At 41.8% G+C, this 22,614-nt stretch overlaps 1 protein-coding gene across 1 annotated transcript in view; it reads left to right on the forward strand.

The window, feature by feature from the left end:
• The first annotated feature begins 5,356 nt into the window (after positions 1 to 5,356).
• COL24A1 (collagen type XXIV alpha 1 chain) overlaps positions 5,357 to 22,614 on the forward strand; it is a 123,520-nt gene continuing 106,262 nt past the window's right edge. The window contains exons 1-3 of the mRNA XM_062497419.1: positions 5,357 to 5,412; positions 10,986 to 11,047; positions 16,512 to 17,812. Coding sequence (XP_062353403.1) covers positions 5,357 to 5,412; positions 10,986 to 11,047; positions 16,512 to 17,812 — 1,419 coding nt within the window. The remainder of the gene's footprint in view (positions 5,413 to 10,985; positions 11,048 to 16,511; positions 17,813 to 22,614) is intronic.

A 22,614-nucleotide genomic window follows, 5' to 3' on the forward strand; every position in this document is an offset into this window, starting at 1 on the left:
CAGATGACTGCACTGGTTTTTCCAGATGTGCGAGCAATTTTTAGTGCTGATGAGATTTTGCTAGCCAGTTAAGAGCATATGAGTGTGGCTGGTTACACTTCAAATGGGCTCTGTTTCTATTCTGCAGAGAATGGTTTCCAGGGAATACCTGTAGATTTTAGCCTGTAGAAAGATGTCCTACACTGTGTCTCAAAGGGTTTTTTGGCCCATCCTTCTAGTGTGAAATGGTGCTAGAGAGCACTACCAAAGAGCTCAAGTGTCCTTGGGTGCTATAAGTTTGTGGGCTTTTTACCTCAGCCAACAACAGATTTTATTCTTTTTTAGAAGTAGTCTTTTACTTCCTTTCAATAATGGATCCAGCACAATTTATACCATGACTAAGAAAACCAGGACCCTTTGGAGAAGGCTCATGCTGTGTTCAGGAGGCTTTGGGGAGACATGCTAAGGAAGCCCTGATGCAGGGATCCCTGCCAAGGTTTCTGACCATCCATGGCAGGAGGTTACAGCCACCACACTGGTGAGGGAATGCTCCTTTAACACACCCACTGAGGCCTGTCTTGCTCCGTGTGTCTCTCAGCATAACCCAGTAGTGATGGAAGGAATCAGACTCAGTCATGTTTATGGACTTTGCCTACAAGGGGTTTTTCAGTTCAATGAGGATCCCAGAAAATACCTCATGTCTCATGCATCTTCACGCCTGTAGGAGTGGGTGTCTCCACTTCCTGCCTGGATGGCAAAACACTCCATCTCTGATGGGATAAAGATTAACCAAAAATGACAGTCACTGGGTTTTCTTTAACTCCTCATGGTTTTAGTTTCAGCAGTTGTTCTTAGGCTCCAGAGACCCTCTAATATGGAAATTTACTGTGCCTCTCTCTTGGCAGTTTGGCCTATTTGGTAATTAGAGTTTTCTCATTTGGTGAGCTGTTCCCATGGTCCCCTAGTTACACTCATTCTTGCTCTTGTACTTTGTGTTCCCTTATTACTTTCCTAATAACTGCTTCTGAGGCTCCTCTCTAATGTTTCTTGTGTGTTTGGCTAGGCTTCTCTGCATTCTTGGTATGGCGTACTACGTGCCATCACTGGAACAAGACATCACATCTTTTCAGAGGCCGTGTGTGTGGTTATTCCTCTAGCAGGATTTGCTTTAGTTGTCTGAGCTCTCTCCACGTGAGGTTTTATTCCCCTTCGTGGTGGGTTTCTGCCATAGCAACAACTTTCCAAATTGGATAATACCCGACCTTGTAAACAATTACAAGTATCTTGGCTTCAGTGAGACACCTTTCAGTTGGAGCTGCTGGAGTCTTGTGGTCTGGAATCTCTACCCTGTCTTATGGTTCACTAAGACTCTCTTCTGTTTCTTGCTCCTGGCTGAATATATTCCCTTGTTTGCTTTAACTAAGTATCTTAAAGAGTCTTGCTAGTCTATATCGTTATTTGTGGCTTGGCATTTTTGTTAGTCCTGACTCTACCATGCCCTTTTTCTTGCTCTGTGTGCCAGGACCTCTGATCCCCTGTGTTCACAGCATCTCTCCTTTCCTTTCTCAGCTCCTTCCCATCACAGGTTTTTGTGTCTGCAAGGCAGGAAAATCCTCTCCATTCCAAATGCTTCAGAATGTAAATTGATGTTCATCTTCTCTTTAGTTTCATGGTTGGAAATTAGAAGGGATAAGATTAATCCAAATAATCATCAACTGTGTCCTTTAAAGGCATTTCCAGATTTTTGGCATAGTCAAAACCCTCAGAAGGTAACAGGCATAACTAGAGAGAGAAGGCAAATACTGGTAATAGTAATTTATTTCATTTTTTACAAAAATGTCTAATGGTTTCAAACCTGGAGTTCTCCTTTCTTCAGCTTTAGCCAATTGCTGTCAAAGACATGCTGTAATCTTTTCCATTTCTTGTATTTCTTAATCACATTTGATAACTTAGTAACTTTCTTTAAACAGAGCAATACGTTAAACTTTTTTTTGGCTGCCACAGAGAATTCTAAACAATTTTGCTGAACTAGGTTCCAGCAGTTCTGGTACATAGCCTAACACCATATATTGTGGTGTTCAGAGAAAATCAGCTCTTCAAAAGGAGCTCAGTAGCAGCATGGACCTTTTGCCAAAAATTCCTAATTTTGGGACAGTACCAGAAAACTTGCGTGGGTCCCATTTTGCTCCTACTCAATTCAAAGGTAAAGCTCCTCCCATCTGCAGAGGGATAAAGTTCAGGCTCCAACACTCAGCCCTCACATTCCCATTTCGCACATTTTCCTTCAATTTTTTTTCCCCCTTTATTTTTAGGCTCTGGCAAAACCCTTGCACTCTCCCGTACATTTTTTTGGAAGGCAAGTCACAGATAGGAACCATTTTCCTCATCTCTTACAGTATTTAAGAGTACCTCCTGCTTTGTGCACCAAAGCACAGCTGGAACTCAGCAGCTGTAATCTCGAGTGACAGATGAGCAAGTTAGATCATGAAAAGAGGAAAAAGCTGCTGGAAAAGGAGCAAAAAGCCAGAAGGAAATCTTGTAATCATACCAGAAAGGTGAAGAGTGATATCTTGGAAGAATTAATTTTATATTTCAGTAATCCCTGAGTTTACTTGGAAATATGATTAATTTGGGATAGGCTGTGGACAAGCAGGAGATAGCAGATGTGGAAAGATGGGATCTTGGGACATTTACCATAGGAAATGAAACTTCCAGCATCACTGTGTTGCAATAAGTGCTAATAGGTTTGGAGCTTGACCACGTCTTAGGTGTGTGTAAGTATACAGACTGCTGCATACAGGTCTGGAAATAAACACATGTAATCTGATGGTTTTAAACATAGTCTGTTTCCTTATTAGACCATAAGAACATTTGGAAGAAGCAAGTATAATAATAGAACTAACACTGATTTTTGCCATGAAGCTTAGAAGAGAAGTAGCTCTGCAGGTCTGAGGTCATTTCTCAAAAGACAGGAGTGCCAAAACTTCCAGGTAGAGGGGCACAGGGAGGGGGGAAGAAGCATGCATGGCAGATTCCTGACCCATGTGTGGATACAGGGCTCAGAGATGCATGAGCTGTGTGCAGTGAAGCAGTGGAAGGGCACAGGTAGCCCTTCCCCTGGCCTGTGTCTCTCCATGGCCAAAGAACCCATCCAAACAGCTTAAAGGCTGTGTTCAACCCCAGCAGGGTCTGTAACAACCACACATGGAGCAAAGTGCCAACAAGGAGTCAAGAGTCCTATTTTGTGAAATTTATTGGGTAGTTTTGAATATAAAAAACCAAACAACCAATGCTAGTTTTTGAACTTTATACTGTCCTATGTAACTGTGTAATCAGGGTTAGCAAGCTTTATTTACACCCTTTGTGTGTGCAGCTGGCAACAATCTCAAGTTGTGCCTTCTGCAGTGAAGATGCTGCTAGAAAGGGACATCTCTGCATGAAATGTCCCCAGCCCATTTCAGGATGGATTTATCCAGAGTCACTTTCAGGGAAGAAGTCTCTCCATAATATCCCTAATGCGGATGCTAAAAAGTTAAGAAAACAACTATTTGTCTAATCCATACAAGACATGTTATTTAAGAGATTGATAGATTTCAGGGAAGGGCACCAAACCAAATCAGTAATGTTCGTGTGGTGGCTCATTGTAATGGTGATAAGCAAAACCTAATAAAATATAATACTTCTGTTGTTAGAAAACATTAAAGCGTGATTTAAAACAGAAAAGATGACAAATACTTTATTGCAGAAGTCCAATATCTGCCTGGGCAGGCACCATGTTCTCTTCAGTGAAAGTACACATTTTCACATTTTGCTGTCAGTATGGCAAATGTAAGATATGTAGACAAGACAGTAAAATGCTGTCAGCTTTTACCTTTGGCTTTCAAAAAGTGAAGTAAACAGGAAATCCCATCATAGTCTATGAGAATACACAAATTCTGAATGACTTAAGACATCAAAAATTAATTTGAATTTGAAATCAAACACTTTGCTGCATTGCCTGAAAATAACTTTTCCCCCTCTAACTTTGGGTTCTTATACCCAGTAAAATTCAGCATCTTAGATTTGTTCTTGGCTCCCTCAAAATTCCCATCTTTTTGCCAGTTGCCAGCTACCTGGATCACCCACAGAAGTCCTTTTCAGCAAAGGGGGGGCACTCTCAGTGACAACAATATATCATTTTTGTCTTTCACAGCCTTTTCTGCTGTTGGGGAATATCTTTGGTTTTATTTCATGACATCTTGCTTCAACTTATCTACAACAGGAAGGTATTTGCTGCATGTCATGATGGTATTTGCGTGATGTGAAATCTTCACTCTTGTAGCACCCAGAAAGAGGTAAGTACCATAACCCTAACTCACATCCAATTTCTTCTGAAGTCCGTGGATTCTTGCCTAAGCAAGGCTGCAGGACTCGACCACGTGTTTGCTGTTCAGTGTGTACTGCGACGTCTGGTATTGTTTAACTCTGCCGTGTTTGTTTTTAGTGACGGTTTGCATAAAGATGTCTATGGGATAAAGTTACAAATAGGCTTTCTTGTGGGGACAAGGTAAGAAAACTGGAAATTAAAGCTAAGTAGACCTTTGTCTCTCTAGGAAGACAGTGAAGGGTGTCATATTTCTTTGGCATTATAATGCTACTAAATTACATCTGCTCCTCAAACATTTTTCAGAGGGAGGATTTCTGGACCCAACTCCAACTAAACTAGGGATACAAAACGTCCGGCGCACTCAACTTTTTGTGTTTAGATAATTTCATCAACTCTCCCCCCCCCCCCCCCCGTCCCCAGATTTTAATTTAACTTGCAGCTTCCTGCCGAGTCTCCCCAGCTGGAGCCCAGGCTCTCCTCGCCCTGCGGCTGCACTGAGGGCATCACCTGTCCGGGCGCAGCCGCCGCACCTGGGCCCGGGCGGGGCCGCGCTCGGCGCCGCAACGCGCTCCGGCAGAGCGGCTCCAGGCTTGGCCCCGCCGCCCCGGTCCGGGCTGGCTCCGGGTGCGGGGCAGCGCGCACCATGCGGGGCCCCGGCCCGCCCCGGGGGCCGCGTGTGCTGATGTAATCGCCAGGCAGCCAGCGCTGAAATTCAACACCGCGGCGGGCGGGAGCTCCGCCGGTGCCGGGGCAGGCGGCGCAGCTCCGCTCCGCTCCGCTCGGCTCCGCGGGCAGCCCGGGGCGCCCCCGCCGCCCGGCCCCCGGCCCCCCCGCCCGCCTGCCCGCCCGCCCCCGCGGGCTGTACGCGGGCCGGGCCGGGCCGCCCTCGGGCTTGCGCGGAGCTCGGCGGAGACCTCGGGGCCGGCGGCTTTCATGGACAGGAGCTGACCCTGCGGCGGCGCGGCGCTCGGCTTTCCCTCGGATCTCCGCTGCCCGGGCAAATGCATACAAATGCATTTGGGAGCCGAGAGGACAAGGCGAGGACGCATCTCTCCCGCGGCACAAACGTAAGCGGGAGCAGGCGGGACGGGGCGCGCGGCACCGGCACCCGCCGCGGGGCAGGCAGGGCACGGGCATGGACACGGGCACGGAGCTCGGCTCCCACCGCGGGCAGTGTCCCCAGCCCCGGTGTCCCCAGCCCTACCTTCCCAGCGCCAGCCGGAACCCCGCGGGGTGCTGGCTGCCCGGACGGAGACCGCCTGTATCGCTGGCTGTTCTTGTCTCCTCCTCACCCCGGTGTCGTTCTGGATGTGTCCCGTCCCATCCAGCACCCTCGTGTCGTCTCGCCCGAGCCCACGCCGGGCAGCCTGGCTCTGGTGCCCGGGAGCGGGGACAGCCTGACCCGAGAGCCAGTGCCCCCGATCCCCTGGGAGAACGAGGATCCCAGTTCCACAGTGCCCGCAGGTACCTGGCGGCTCGTGCGCCCCTTTGGTACCTAGCTAGTAAAAGGCGGCAAACGCAAAAGCCTGTAGAATTTACGCTGAAGAGCTAAAGCTACTCTCTTAATACCAGAGACAGCCAGATGAGCAGCTCTGTATTCACGTGTTATTGCAATTGGCAGAGGTATTTCTAATGCATCCTCCCCTGTGATGCAAAGGTAGAAGTCTGCTCTCTACAGTTTACCTAAAAGCAGCCTCGGTAAAATGACTGTGGATTTATGATGGTTTGTAGCGATATTAGAGAGGCTACTTGCATGTGTCTCTTTGTAAAGGGCTGATTTTGTTCTGGATGTGTCTTAAGTTTACTGAGCATTCTGAGTGGGACAGAATAATTTTTTTAGTGCTGTAGTGAGGATTATTCTGCCAAAGTGTGCCTGGTCTATAATCTGGGTGTATGTATCTTGAATGTTTGTGAGAAGTTAAGGGGCTGCCTGAAGGTGGCCTTCCCAGGAGATCTGTTTTTAATGGCTATGTCTTTGGAACTTCTTCAGGAATTGTCTGAGTGCAATTTCAAAGAATGTTTTTATTTGAAATCTGTAAAGGGGTATTGCTTATGTAGAAACATAAATTGCATTACAGGAAAGAGGTACAGTAGCAGAGATGCAATTTACTCAGGCTCAAAATCTGAACTTCAGAATATGCTTCTATAATGTTTACCTAATTTACTTCTATAGAGACCAAGCAACCTGGTCCCTTTCCTGTATTAAGAAACCAGAATTCCTTGCAAAAGGATCAGGTTTCCTCAGTGTATGTCAAACCAGTAAATCCCTTGCAACGTCAACTACCTTTTTTACTGAAATACCATTAGGTCAGGCCTGTATAGGGGTGTCTCTGCAGGTTAAGTAAATAAAACAGCTGCATGACTTCTAAATATATCACCCCATTTATTGACAGAATATTTAAAATATGAACAGCCTCGTGTCACCCTTGTTTCTTGCAAGCAAGAAACAGCTACAACTACCAAGTTGTACTTGAGGTTCATTTGAACAATGATCTAAATAGTTCATATGAAGAACAATCTATAAAATATACAGAGACAAACCCTGTGAAAGAAGAGTATTTCACATGAGTAGGAATTCAAGCTGTATAGTTTTGCCTTCATACAGGAAAAAAATGTGTATGCTATCTGGAGAACTAGGGTAAACAATCAGAGATTTACTCACAAAACTCTTCTAAAATGCCGTATTTTCGTGTTTGGGTTTTTTTTTTTTTTCTTTTGGAAGTGCTATCAGAGTTGGCTGTTCTTCTGGATGTAATAGTTTTGCATTTTAAGCCTCTCCAAAGAATGGGTTACCAGGCAGGGAGTTTCCTTTCTCTGAACCTCAATCCTGTTGTAGAACTTTTCTTAGGCCATTGGTCTTCTGCCTCTCACCTCATCTTGTATTTCTCCTGTTTCCCATTCATCCAAATTGTGAAAATTGCCAATGGATTCAGGAGCTTTCCCCCTTGCTGGATAATTGCATGGTGCTATCTGTGACCAAAGGCACGTGAGTGTCACACCAGAGAGGTTTTGCAGGCTGTTGTGTCCCCTCAAACTCTGTTGCTAGTAGGTCCTATAAAATTTGGGAAGTAACACTGGACCTGCTGACTAATTTCATTTTAGCAGCATAGAAAGTTATATTTCTTTTTTATATCTTGAAAGCTAAGGTTGATAACATTTTGAGGTCTTTGAGAGGTCCAGGGCATCTCTGTCCACAAGGTACTGTGATTTTTCTGAAGCTTGATGCACCCAAACTTTGCCATTTTCCTCAGCAGTCCCCAGATCCAGTGAAGGAAGGTATGTGGGGCAGGTGCTGATGTTGAAACCATCATCCCTGAGGAGTGCAGCACTGAATGCACCTGTGGCAGTCATACTGCAGACTGCAAGGTTTACTTGTCTTTGCTAGCAGCCAGCTAGTGGTATTTCTTCCTTTGATCTTGAGACTTAGGAAATTAGGCTGGAATGAAGAGGGTACTGCTGTGTACTGACCAAACCCGAGCTCTGTATCCTGCTGAGTAGTTTTCAGAGGATGAAATTTTTCATTGTAGCTTGCCACAACTTGCTTTGAAGCTTACGAGTTTTCTCACCCATCCATCACCCCTAATGCAAAAAAAAACTCAGTTGCTGTCCATTATGTAGGAAGAGGCGAATGGCCACAAGATGTTAAAAATTATCAGAAAGATAAACTCAGTTTTTTGTGGTAGAACAGCTCAATCACATTTGGTAGTGCTTTCCTCCAAAATGATTCAATAGTGGCCCTCAGCATATGCTTGCATGTGAAATAGAGCAGATGAAAAGGTGGGAGAAAGTCTGAGATATCCCTTGGCTCTGCCCTAAAGCCTAGGTATTGGAACAGCTTCAGATGTGATATTAAATGGGGAAAAAATAGCCAGCATTTGGGTCAGCTGAAGTCTTCTATGCCACAATTCTGTATTTTCTGTTGGAGTGTCCCAATGTGTCCAAGAACTGTGGACTCAGCTGAGACAGGGAGCCAAGCTCCATGCAGCCATGGCAGATGATGAATCAAACCACATACAGGTTATGCTCCAGGGAGCCTGGTGTCTTAGTGGCTGTGCTGGTGTGAGTGGAGACTGAGAACTGACTGCTCTGCAAATGTACAGAGTAGTGATCTCAGCAAAGAGAGAGAGTTTGCATGGATTAGGTTGCACGTGGTTTCATTCACGAAATATTTTGTGAAAAAAGATAGGAGGAAGTTTCACTTTTCTCAGGTAATAGAGGACCCCCAGCACTATGGTTGTCTCTGGTCCCTGTTTTTTCTCTTAGTTGATAACTCGTCTGTTCTTGACATTAGCTGGAGAGGACTGTGTAAGCCAGACGTTTTTCTTCTCACTAAATGTTTCTGCATATCCAGTTACATCTATGTAATTTACAGCTCTGGGAACATTTTGGAATTTCTTGCTTTCCTACAATGTTTGCTGAGAAGTGACAGAGGCAGGTACCTGACACACACAGCTTTGTACCTGGCTGTTGTAATTATTAGAGGAATCATCTTTGAATTTTGGGCTCTGGAGTTGTTTGAGCATCCTTATTTTGTAGTTAGCTAAGATGTTTTATGTGATTTTTAATGGGAAATCCATTTTGCCCCTTTGAAAATAATAAGGGTCAAATAAAGGGTTGTTCTGAGTTTTAGCTGATACAGTGCAATGCATGGACTTTCCTTCTGGCACAGCTGTCTCCTGTCACTGAGCTTCTTATTCAATCAAAAGATGATGCATTTGGTGATGTAGAAACTTTGAACTTGAATGCTGGTCTTTAGAGCTCTGAAAAAGTTGAAGTGAGTGTCCTGTAGTGGATGAGCTGTTTGGACAACAGTTGGTGTTAGGTCTTTTTTAGGAGAGGCAGAACAGCTCCAGTGGAAATGTCATGGCTGTAGCAGGAGAAAGCTTGAAGGGAGCAATAGCTGGGGACTGTAGTGGTGGTTAATTAAGGAGCATGCCCCTACAAGCATGTTGGGATGAGTAAGGTGTAGTTTCCACCCTTCCCTCCCTCTGTGATCAGACCTGAAGCACTGATGCATATTTTTGAATCTCCTGTATGTTCTGTGCATTTTCTTCTCAGAGACATGAGGTATCTACCATTTTACAGTGGCAATAATGACTATCGTGCCTTATCGTTCCTTAAATTATTCATTTATTCTGTTTGCCAAAACTTAAGCTCTCACATTATACAAATCCTTTTGATAAAACCAGGTTATTGCTCTGTGGTTTTCATGCACTTAGATGTTTCTGAAATCTTTGAATTCCAAACCCTTCAAAGAATTAGTAAGACTTTTCACTAAATACTGCTGTATGTGTGTGTATGCATATATACTTATATATATTTTTTTTTTCTGCTTAAACCATATGTTTCTGTATAAAGTGGTAGTGTTTTCTTCCTACCTTTTTTTTTCCCATGTGAAAATCTGACTAATTAGCTGGCAACATCAGGTGACATGAATTTATATGTGTTTAGTTGCAACTATGTTACTTTCAAATGCACTTGATTCCAGATACTCAAGTGCTCTCTGACCTGCTCCAGGAAACATTTTTAGTCACTCTAGCATTCCACATTATGAAAAATTGCTGAGGTTACATACATTAATGAGCAGGAGGCTTGAGCTGGGGCTTGAGTGTGAGTTGAGTAGGTTGTGTTGGAACTATATTTCTGATATTTTTGAACTATTTCTTCTTAGAACTGAGTCGGTAGAGGTTGCTATAATTGTTACATGCACCTGTTCTTGGTTGTCCCACATTAACTGAAAATATATTTCTCATTTATTAAAAGATTCACTGATAAGAGAGTGGTTAGATGTTAATCTGGCTAATATACTAATTAAGGAACAGCAGACAATCTGTTCTTAATCACAGTAAAAAAGAAGTCTGTACTACATTCAACACTTCTTAAGTGAGTTTTGAGCACATAATCTAGATCAATCTTATGTATGTTTGTTGGAACATCTGAAACATCAGTGTGCTATCAACATTATTTTCATAATAAATCCAAAAACACAACACTCCTCCAGCTATTAAGAAAAAAATTATCTCTCTGGCTGAAACCAGGGCAGTGAGCCTGTGATAGCTGTCAGTATCACACTTTTCTACCTGAATATGGAGTTTTAAGTTGAAATGTGATTTTTTTTTTTTTTTTTACTTTGTGAAGGGCACAACTTGCTTGTAGCGTGAGAAAATTTTATAGTGCAAGAACAAAAGTTTAATATTTTCACTTATGGGAACATGATGTGATCTAGTGAGAAGACTGATAGGAGATCAAAAGTATCTAAAGTATCTAATGATTTCTTTATGAATTAACTTGTCATTTATTTTATAGTTTCTTTACGGTAACATTTTTTTCTTTCCAGGAAGAAATTTACTACATAGGAGCATTCATATTTGAAGTTGCTGTAAGAAAATATAAAGCAGATGCGGTCATTTTATTAATAATAACCAGTGTAAAATATATGAAGGCATACACAGCCTCAATCTCTGTGTGAAATGCCTTCTCAGTATCAGTGGAAAGTTGTGCAGTGTGATGGCTTTGATTCAGGGCTTGCTGAAGTCAGTGGTATCCTGCCATTTGGATCTTGAATCAGGTTTCTAATTCCTTGGAGTTCTGAAACAATAGATGTTTTCTCACATGTTTTTTCCCTTTCTTTCCCTTTCAGGAAAGCTCTCCTTTTTATTGCAACATGTATAGCTGTGGGTCTTGCACAAGTACCCAAAGAAGGTGAGAATGCTTTGTTTATAACAGGACATTTGTGTAATGTGTTAGTTGATGAAAAGAGTAAATGGCTGTTGTTACTTGTGACCTTAGGTTTAGTTCATTAATTCATATAGCTTAAAGAAAATACCAATTACAGCATAATGAGAGCTAAAGTTTAAAGCACCAGTTTGGAAAATATGACCTTTTGAAAATTAGTCAGATTTTCTGTCTATGAAATTGCTTACATATTTAAGCGAGCTCTTCATAAAAAAGAAGCCTTGTACAGTGAAAAGGCTTTGATTGTGTCTTCACTGCAAGTGGGTGTCCTTGGGGGTGGCAAGCTATGGCTGAGTTACCTTTGCACTTAAGGCAGGCGAACCACTGTGCATAATAAAGGCTGGCATCGCTAAAACAAAATGTGAAATTTGGTACTCATTTGGCTTTGCATTCAGATGTGCATGTTGTGAGGGAATAGGGTTGTCTTGTTTTTAGTTTCCTTTTTAATCTGCCAGCTGTTATAACAGCACCAGATGTGCGGCTTGCTCTGGAGACTGCTGTGGGAAGGATAGCCTCCCCAAGTGGTGGAGGCTGCAGTGCTATTTAGTCACTGCTTATTTGCCATGGGAGTGGCAGCATCAGTTCTCCACCATGGTCCTTTGCTGTACAGGTGAAGCACAAGGTAGGTCATCCTTGGCTGGTGAGTGTGTAACTGCAAATACTCATCTGAATACAAACAGATGGGTTGCGTGGTTAAGACAAGACTCATTCCTGATAATGTTTTGCTAGAGCCCTTTGGGATATCTCAGCAGCCTCCCACCATTATTTTCACCAGTGCGTTTTTCCTGCTTGTCATTCCCAGAGATTGGCAAAGCTTGTTTTTTCCTTCAGTTGTGGATTTTTTGTTTTGCTTCCCCCTCGTTGCCTTTGTAGTTTTGCCCTCCAATGTTGCCCATTGCTTGCCTGGTAAGACTGGTTGTTGATTTTTCTCATCCAGCTCAATGGGGGCCATATGCTTTTATGATGATGGGATTTTCCAGGATTTTTATAGTAGTTGAGCCAAGTTCTCACTGGAGGAGGGGCAGCACTGTTAGATGTGTGTGGCCTGCCCTGCTCCAAGCCTGCAGGGATGGAATGGGAAGAGGCAGCTCTAGGGAGGCAGTTTGCAGTTTCCCGGTGTAGCAGGAGCAGGTGATGGATGCCAGAGACAGCTGTGTGGTCACAACTTGAGTGCCTTCATCCCTCCAGCCCACCCGTGTCCTCTGCAGAGAAATAAACCTTTTCTCTCACTCCTCGTGTGCCTCAGCCTGAGAATTGCTTTTCTAGTGAACCTTCAGTAGAGGACTGTGAAAGCTGCAGGACTGGGGGCCCAGCAACACAGGGGACCGTGTGCAGGCTGAGTCTTACCTGCTTCTTGGCTGAGAATGCCTCTCTGCACAGAGCTTTGCAGAAATGGGGTAAAGCCTCCAGTCTCAACATACTTATATAGAATTATTTTAATTTTTTTTACTAGCAGATGAAGGAGCTTCTTTTTTTACTATTATTTTTTTTTTGTTATTGTTATTCAATAGCATTTCTAGATAGCCATATGAGAAACCTTACTGAATGGAAACTCCTCTCCGTCCTTGATGCACAAGAACGCTTGCTTGGGACTGAAATGATACATTGAACCTTGATGCAACTTTCTTCCCATGAGTGAATCTGGTTCCTCTTGCACTTTATTTGCACAGTGTGCAAACAAAGTTGGAAAAAGCAGTTCAGAGAAGGAAACCTCCACAGAAAAAAGAAAAAAAGCATTTCAAATATATCCTTCAGCTTCAGTACATAAGCTGCAGAGCGGCATTACTGCATTTGTGGTGCTCAGTGTTTGTCCAGAAACAGGATTGAGTGCCCATTAGGAACATTTTTGCACTTTGGTTTTTAAACTTTCTTGGCACTGGTATTTTGAAAAAAAGAGTATTCTGCTGAACACAAAGGTGCTAGCTAATCAACATGCCTTCTCTCCTGAGTTGTGGAGACAGCCTCTGCATGCTTTACCTGAGAAGATACACATTGTTCAGTTTGGTATGCTGCTATAAATCACGTTCAGTGAAGTATATGTAAAGATAGTATTATTCTTCAAAGGAATAGTACTTTGGAGCTCAAGGACACGCAGAGTTAAAGTGTCTTGCTGGCTTTCCTATGCCAGTCATCTGATCTGGCATCCAGGAGAGCATTTGTTGCAGCCAGGTATCTCAATATATCCAGCTGCAGATGCATCATCAACTAGAAAATGGGCAATCTGATGTGTAATTGCTCTTGGTTCTGGTGGAGCTGATTGATCAATGGCCCTTGTCTTTTCCCTTACCCACGCTGGAAAAGGGAAAGGGAGAAATGTGTCTACTCAGATTGCTGAAACAGGGAGAGCCTCTCAGAGATCCTGCCCTCAGAGCAGTTGTGAGTATGAAGCAACATGGGAAATAAGCAAGAGGGAGTGAATGGAATATACATGTGAAACAATCCAATAATCATTATCAAATCCCTTTATCCCTTCCCAACTCCTTTGTGGGGTTATTTTTGTGCCACACAAGGGTCTGAAGGCTTTTTGCCAAAGCTGGTGTTAGGTTTTGCCTTCCCTCATGCTGCAGTAAGGTTGTGAATTTTTAAAGATCTCATAGAAGGTAGAAGGAAAGCACTTGGCAGCAGAAATCCAAAACAACCTTTCCTTCAAGAAGTTGAGCTGTTACAATTTGGGGGACTGATGGGTTGAATAAGTAGTAAGTGAAGACAGATGCTTTGTAGAAATGGGTAAACAGAGAAAACTGACAACTGATAGGTAAAGCAAATAGTGGTTTTCATGCCAGGAGGAAGAATGAGAGGATTGCCTGCTCCCAAAATCCTATGTGCAGCCAAGGGCTTCTGAAAGCCTTAAAATAAAATAAAAATATATGTTAGACCAGAAGTGAAATGACTGGCCAAAAGAGTTTGAAACAGACTTTTGGCTTGAGAGTGGGTTAACAGGTAGCAAGTCAGCAAGGAATAATTCCTTTATATTTGCTTTTTGGATGTCATTTTTCACACAATTTTTTTTTGTGTTTAGCTCTCCCAAGACCTGTCATTGCTTACAGAATAGAAAAAAATAGTCTTATTCCTCATCATGCTTACTGATGATTTTTTAAAAATGACTTCTAAAGTTTTCAAATCAGAACTGCCAAAAATTTGGCAATTTTGCTTGCAGTTTGCCATTCAGCAGTGATAGGTTTGAATGCAATTTTTAGCCTAATTGAAACCAGTTTTTTATTTTATACTTCAGCTTATAATACTTTGATAGATCACATGCATTACTACTTTAAATACAAATGTGTAATTAAACATTTTTAAAGATGCAGCTACTTGCCCAGTGTTTAAGGTTAGGATGTGATATTTAGGTACCAGACCTTAGGCTGGACTAGCAGCTGCTCTCCTTAGGCAGGCAGGTGGCCCAGGCAGTGCACAGAAGCAGTGGAGCAGCGTGTTTGCCTTGGGGGCTGTTTGCATTGTAACACTGCATTGCCCAGAGCTCAGGACTGTTTCTCCCCAGCTTCCCTTCACAAGGGCAGTGCAAGAACAGCCCAGAGCTACAGGCAGGACGGGGTCCTGGCCAAGTGCGGTGGTTCATTAGCAGATGCACTGTGCTCTGGAGCTCCACTATAACCTGACCTCTCTTATCAGCCTGACAGATAAAAATACAGCCATGGTGAATTAATTGCTCTGAGGCAAAACATCTTGAGAAATTGGCATACGCAGGACTCTGCAGAAATTCTCTCTCCACACCTCTGTCTGCACTGGCTGCTCGCCAGGGTAAGCTTGGCCATCTCAAACATGACTAGAAACACTACAAGGTGTGTAATTAATTTTCAAGGTGTACAGTGCTTTCAGGTTGATGCTTTTGGTTCCAGCTTATAAATCACTCTCAAGGAAATCTCAGACACTTCTCATAATTTACCACTGAAACTAAGCCAACATCTGTCTCTTCTTAAAGTTTGCTATGAATGCATTCAGCAAGCAGAGAAAGGCAAACTGGGAAAAGAGACCTTTTTTCCATTAAAGCACAAACATCCATTTGTTTCAGTGGCTCTTTTCTTTTAATGTAGCAGCAAATCCTTAATTTTTCTTCTTTACTCTAAATTTTTGTTGTGCCACATAAATAGTTTTATTTACTTAGTATAGCATGTCCATAGCTCAAGTAGCCCCAGCCAAATACTGCAGAAAGTGCCTGTGTCTGCCCAGGCAGGCTTATTTGATCAGTGAAACTATTAGGTATTACAAGTAGTTTGTAATATAGGTGTTTCATTGAAGTTGTTCCAGTGAGAGGTGCAGACAGATGACATTGTGTGCTGCTGTGCACTGCGGTTTATGAGAGCTAGTCTTCAGTTTCTTGTAAAAAAAATCCGAAAGTTTAGGTTAGGGGCACCTTGAACTCATCTGTTCCTAACTCCTGCTGAAGTCAGGGTCAATGTTGAAGTTACTTCAGGTTGCTGGGTCCTGTCCAGCTGGTCTTTGAAGATCTCCAAGAATGGAGATCACCCAAAGTCTCTGCCCCCCAGTCCAGCATTTTATCACTTTTGCAGCAAGAATGCTTTTGTTTGCACAGAGCTGAAATTTCTTGTGCTGCAGCTCTTGCCTGTTACTCTTCATTTTGCTCTGTTCTCCCTGTGGCCTCAATTCAGATAATGGACAATTTTATTTAGATAAGCCTTCCTGTCTCTAGGCCAAGCAAATGTTTTTCCTTCACCCTTTTCCCATGTTGTATGTTTTACTTCCTAATCTTCTCATTCCATATTTCCATGTTTGCATTTTGATTCAACATCTGTAGTATTCTGTACCTTTCACAAACACTCAGGCAGGCAGTTTTATCAATCAATCAGTGCCATAAATGCTATCTTATTTTGAGATCCTACAGAAAAGTTCCTGTGTGGAGGGGAAGGAGGTGTTACTGTGCTATAAATAGCTTGTCCCTTCTTATAAACAAAGCAACTCAAATGCTTTGATTTGAAACTTTCATATAAAGAGGAACAGTGTGGATTTATTGAAGAAGGTTTTTTGCAGAAGAAGAAATTTTCTAAAAAAAAGTAATTATCTGCTCAAAGAGTAGACAGGATTAGCTAAATAAATAAGGGAGTAACTAAAGTGTATTCACTGATCACTGGAAAGTTTGAAAAGAGCAAATGAAGGTTTTCACTTTCATAAGTGAATTAATCTACAATGGGCATTTTGTGGGCCTGTGTGTTTACTTTGGTTTTGTTTGTTTGGTTTTTTTTAAGATGGAAATTTTCTCTGGCTTTAATTATTTGTTTGATTTATGTGAAAGGTCAGTGCCTTCCACTAGGAGTATGGTGGCCTCACTGTGTGAAGTATATATGCCCTGAGAGTTACAGATTTGTTAAAATGTTGTGCGTACATTTGTTTGTATGGATCTGAATGTACGAGCTTGTAAATTAAATCAACAGTGTGCCTTTATTTCTTTTTACAGCAATAGATGTTCTCCATCAACTAGGCCTTGTGAAAGATGTCCAAGAGCCATCAGAGACAACAGTGCCCTCAACATCCTCTCTGTTACCTCGGGGTGTTCGTCTGGCTGCATCAGGAGTGGTGCTAAGCAGCGATGCACACATTGAGTCCCCCGTCACTCAAGTCATACCACCAAATCTGGGGCCTCAGTTCACCTTACTGGTTGGGTTGTACTCTTACCAAGTCAGTAATGCTTTTCTTTTCAGTGTTAGGAACAAAGGCAGACTGCAGTTTGGTGTCCAGCTGCTCCCGACACAGGTAGCGGTGTACACTGGAGGGAAGCAGCCCGTGTACTTTGATTATTGTGTTCATAATGAACAATGGCATTCATTTGCCATTGGCATTGGGGACAAGACTGTCTCAATATTCGCTGAGTGTGGAAACAAGCACCACAGCAGTGAAGTACTTTCTGAGGTGGAGACATTTGATTCAAAGGGTGTATTTACCCTGGGAAGGATGAACTCTCACTCTGTCAGCTTTGAAGGAGTTATATGTCAGCTCGATATTATTCCCTCTGCAGAAGCCTCTGCAAACTATTGTAAATATGTGAAGCAGCAGTGTCGCCAGGCTGAAACCTATCGATCTCTGCCTGGGGCTTCGCTTGTGCCAGATGGGCTGGATGCTTTTTCCAAGATGATCATTGATGAGGAAAACCAGGAAGATATATCATCTTATAGATGGAAAGAAGTATCAAACATACCTGTTACCAACGTTGCTCAGAGTGACTTTTTCCCAGACCACTTTGACTTAAGAAATGCCTCTGTATGGAAGTTTGCAGAGACCAAACCTCTGTTGCTGGAAGCCTGGCCTCAAACAGAACTCCAGGAGAACATTGATCTGGCTCTTCAGCATCAGGAGATGAACAAAAAAGGAAACTTCACTAAAACCCCTGCGGGATCATATCCAAGTAGTTCAGCTAATACCGCAGGAGATGCAGGCAGACGTAGTGAGCCTTCTCTGATCTCCCCTGTAAAACAGAGTAAAACTAAAAGCAAGGGACTGGAAAAAGCAAAACAGCATTTAGATGAACCAAACAAAAAGCAGCAAATCTTCAACACAACACTGTACAGTTTTCCTGCTGAGCTCCCTCTGGATAATGAACTCCATCCAGAGCAGGAAGGTGCATTTGATGCTGATGAGACTTATCATACAGAAAACAGTTATGAAAATGGTATTGATAATTATGCTTATGACTATGAAGATCTTGGCAAAATGTTTGAAAGGGGAAGTGTCAGAGGTCCAAAAGGGGAAACTGGACCTCCTGTAAGTTATCTTTATTAATCTTTTTACTATATTGCAGCAGCATACATTTAACAGAGGCTGTGAAAGAAATCTCTCCAAGCATGCCAAAGCTGTGACTGCAGTTTCTCCCAGCTGTATTGTACAAATGTTTGTGTGCCTCAAATAATGTCTCTTTCTCACATATAATTCTAGTGTGTCATATGCTTTTTATTTACTGGAAGAATATAAAGACATCCAAGATGTTCACATTTTGGTGAAGTGGTAGGCAACCCAGACTTCTTTAAAATTTGGAATGCAGCTGGGTGTTTGTAACCACTAATCACAGAGACTGTTCACTGAATAAAATTGCAGGCTAATTTAATGCAGTTCAGAAATGTAGGTGCTGGTTCATAAACAGAAAAACCAGGCTGCTTGGAAGACTGACACAGTTTTCTTAGTTGAGCAATGCTGTCAAAATTTATAGTTGTAGAAATAGACCAGCAGCATAATCTAGTCTGCAATCATTCATAACCTAAGGTTATGTGGTCAAGTAAACCTCCATGGAAAATGGTTTTTTAGAACAGTCTGACAAGATTTTGAGGTGTTTTTTTCAGTTCACAGGGTAACTTTTGATGCAATTGCAAATGCACAGTAGTATTTTTAATAGAAACGTGTTTAGCCTTTCTTATTGTGTGCACAAGGCTGATAAAATTCTTAATGCAAAAAAATGTGCCCACATCTATGAAGCTACAGACCTGAAAGAACATCAATTGCTACTTGGCTTGGGAAATGTGATAGATCATGCTTTGTGCTTGTGTGAGGTTTTGGTTAGAATTTTTAAACCATAGCATGAAGTGAATAATTTCACTTGCTTTTTTTGCTTGATTTTGGTTTTGTAAGTGTTTATCTGTGTGGTCATTACTGGAAGGCAATCTGTGCTTTCCAATGTGTGAAGCAGTTCCTAATATATATTTGAATATGCCCATAAATTTATTGTGTCCATTCTTTCAGCACTGAAATATTTTTTTTCTTGAGCTAGTTAACAACTAAGAACCTATTCAAAAGTTCAGCTTTTACTCTAAACAGGATCCAGGCACAAAGTAATTGTTCCACAATTGAAAAATGTGTTAATGAGTAATCCACACTACTCCAGAAGTGCTCTTGCTTGATCTTTTTTGATTGTGAAGTAAATTTTTTTTCTCTCTTTGCCCCTTATGATAGCTTGTGGTGACATATCACTAAGCATGTAGCTGTCATCAACATGAGGTTAATTTCCATTTTTGGACCTTAGGATGTTTAATGGAAGATTTTAATTTTAGCCTGTAGCTTGTTTGTTGTGATTTCAGTCGGTCAACAGCCAAGAAAGTTAAATCAGCTCTTTTTCACATGTCACAGAAATGGCTGCTGATAATGTTGGTTGTTTGCCTTACTAAGAAACTCCAACCAAATGCTCCACATTGTTTTTCTAGACACAGACACTATTCACACAGTGGCAAAGATGACAGCTAATTTGCAGTGTTCAGAAGTGTCTGTGTTACCATCTTCAATGCTTTTCGTATAGACTGGGGATGGATAGAGAAGTTTGTCTTGCTTAGGAATGCAGAGTTCCCTACTGTAATCTGCAGGGAATATGGTGCATTTGTGCTAAGGTGTTTTGCTGGATCAGGATTTAGATAACATGCCCAAGGTCTTAAAGATCTGTGGCAGAGCTGGAGAGTTAATCTAGACCTTTGTGGGCCTGAGGCTGGCTGAAGGGGCCAGCAACGCCTGCTGGAACAGAGGCAAAGCTAAAACACTGCTCTGCCAGAGAGGCTGACACCAAAGGGAGAGGAGGTCTCTGCATGAGACTAAGAACTGTGCTCTGTGCAGATTGTGTGGCTCAGCATCTGCTACTGCTGTTGCCCTCAGACTTGAAGAGATGGTCTTGGTTTGCTTTCTCAGTCTCGTCCTCCCATGTAGAGAAGATGAGAATCAATGCTGCTTTTATATGTGGGGGTTTAACACTAAGTACTCATGGAGCATTTGCAATGTGGAGCCTAAAAAGGCAACACTGAAGAACTTGAAAACTTCCCTCACAGCAAAACCTCCTGACAAGGCATGAAACCCCCTCTTTTTACTTCTTTTACTATGTTGTGGTTGGTTTGAATCTTCTTTCAAGATTTGAACAGAGAAGTTAATGTTCATTCTATTGGAATTGACAGGCAAGAGCTAGCTTTTGTGGTTCTTAAACTACTCAGCTTCTTTTAGCTTTTAATCATCTACCAGAACTGATTCTTGCCTTGTATAATTAGGCCTCTTATATTCCATGATCCCACATCTGTGGAATTCACCCACCACTGCAAAGCAGGACTCCAGAATTCAGGCTTTCATTTATAGATAGGGTATAAAAAGGGAGCAACTATTTCTTCAAATCTATTAAGACCCTATTTAAAATTCTAGCAGTTGCAATGAGCAAAATCCCCGGAGAAAAATATCAAGTGAGTTTAAACTGAAAGAGTAAGATTTCCTGAAACACTTCTTTCAAAGGAATTCTGCTCTGTTCATCTGATGAGCCACTCCTTTTAGGGATGCAAGGGATGATGACAATCTGTAAAGAATACAAAAATAAATGTGGTGTGTATTTTCAACTGTTTAACTTTTAAGCTGATATTTTTCATTGCGCAATCCTAGAATAGTTTGCAATAACATGGTACATAGTCCCACACTGGTAAAAGGAGAGGCTGATGTGAGCTGAAGAGCTGATTTATGTTACTTGCTGGTAGGTAATTGCATCTTCAGGCCTATTTGCACAGTATGTGGCCTTCCAAGAGAAAGGAACCAGGAATTAATTTCCTCTACTGGAAAAACCTTCTGGATTTTCAAGACACTCTGCAAGAAGGAGGAATGGTAGAAGACCAAACAGTGGTACTCCTTCTAGTTGGAAAAGAGAAGCAGTCTGGAATTGTTGCTGGGAGGAATGGGAAATGGCAAGCCCAGTAATATGCAGAATTGAGTCCTGGATGAGATGTCCAGTTGTAATCAAGAGGTGTGAGAGTAAGAACACAGAGAGCAGTTCAGAGATCCTAAATGTAGTGCTAAATGAACAGCAGTAGGTTCCCTTTCACACTTAGCTTATTTCACTTATTTTACTCTTAGTTAACCTTTCACAGTTCTGCTCTTTGCACTTTGCTTATTTCTCAGTTGAACGAAGTTGCTCCCCCTAATCACAAGGGATATATTGGTCACTTAATCCCTTTCATGCATTTCCCTGCCCAGGCTGAGAAGTCTCAGTATCTGATGATTCAGATAAAAAGTTTAGATTCTTGGAGGCTTACTTTTAGTAGCAAAAAGTAATGTTATTGTTAAAAATTCGAACATTTAATTTATTTCCCCTAGAACTGCTGCAGTTTCCCATCTTCTGCACAGCAGTATCAAAAAACTTTAATCCATAACCCAAAGCCATATATATATATTCCTCTGATGTTGACGACATGGCTTTGACTGTTGTAGGAATTCTTGACAAAGGGAGACTTCCACAATTGTGAGGAAAGGGGGATAAACATACAGAGGTGACTGCCTGCTCTAAGCTATTGTGACTATTGAGCTTAGTACAATAATACAGAAATTAAAAGGGCAAATAGATTATGGTGAAGTGACTGCTTTGGCAGTTATGAGGATGATAGATTGGTATTGGGACTGCAGTAGGGAATAAATCCATCATTCTGCTGTGATGTTTGATTCTTTAGGAGGAATGGTGAGTATTAGAGACAGGGTGCTTTTTCTACTGGTTTGGGTGTGATGAGGTTGCAGTTTGGAGAAGTGTCCTCAACTTTAGATGAGGAGCTTTAAAAGGGATGTAAACAGATGGAAAGGTTTGCAGATGATTGCAGTAATACAGGTATAGTTATAGAAAATATGATTCTGAGCCAAGTTTAAAACAAAAAAACCATTTTTAGTAATGAAAGTTAGGAACCAATATAGTCATAGTTTTGCAAAGGGCTAGTTAATAAAGATACTTTTTTTGCATCTTCACGTAAAGTATGGCTAGACAGAAGGGACTTGGGCCTTGGGATTTTAGGTGGGATAAAAGAAAAACATATCAGAGTGATACCTGAACAATAGAACAAATTTTATTAGCAGTGAAATTTCCTCATGGAGAGCTTTTAGAGTAGGTTTGGAACCTGATGGTTTTATTTATTTCACTGCTGCACTGCAGATATTTTGGCGATGATGTGCAGAAGGTTTCATGGGTTCTTTGTTTTGCTGAAGGACTGCCTTCATATTTGATCAATTAGGTGTTAAACTGGTATGTTTCTTTAACTTAGTCTTTTAAAAAAGAATAGTTTGATCTGAGCTGAGTTTGAGTGGCTGAGATACAGGCAAGAGTCTTTTAAAGAGGAACTTCATAGTTGCTTCACAAGAAAAAGTTCAGTAAATAGGATTTAGATATTGAATGGCAGGAGGATCAACATGTGCCTGTGCAGAAATTTTAACTACTTAATGCAGAATTTATTGCTGTGCATCTGAAGTCTTAGGGATTTGCTATATGTAAATGAAATTACCTCTGGGTAATAGGTCAAGTTTAAAACACATATAACACAAGTAACACAGGGCTTCAGTGCCTAGGAAAATAATGGAAGTTATTTCATGTCTAGGAAAGTTCCTTGCATTTATTCCAGTGACCATTGGAAAGGCTGTGAAAATTTCTGGAAGAGTAGCATCTACTTTTATTATTTCATGATTGAGCCATGATTATTTGGAATTTGAGCCTCTTTGCTCAATAGCTAAATGAAATTTTTACAATTCCTAAAGACAGTAAGCTGTAGTACCTTTCTTAAGGTATAAATGATCTGTTTTGTGCAAAC

The sequence above is a fragment of the Cinclus cinclus genome, chromosome 8, assembly GCF_963662255.1.
Source record: "Cinclus cinclus chromosome 8, bCinCin1.1, whole genome shotgun sequence".
Lineage (NCBI taxonomy): Eukaryota > Metazoa > Chordata > Aves > Passeriformes > Cinclidae > Cinclus > Cinclus cinclus.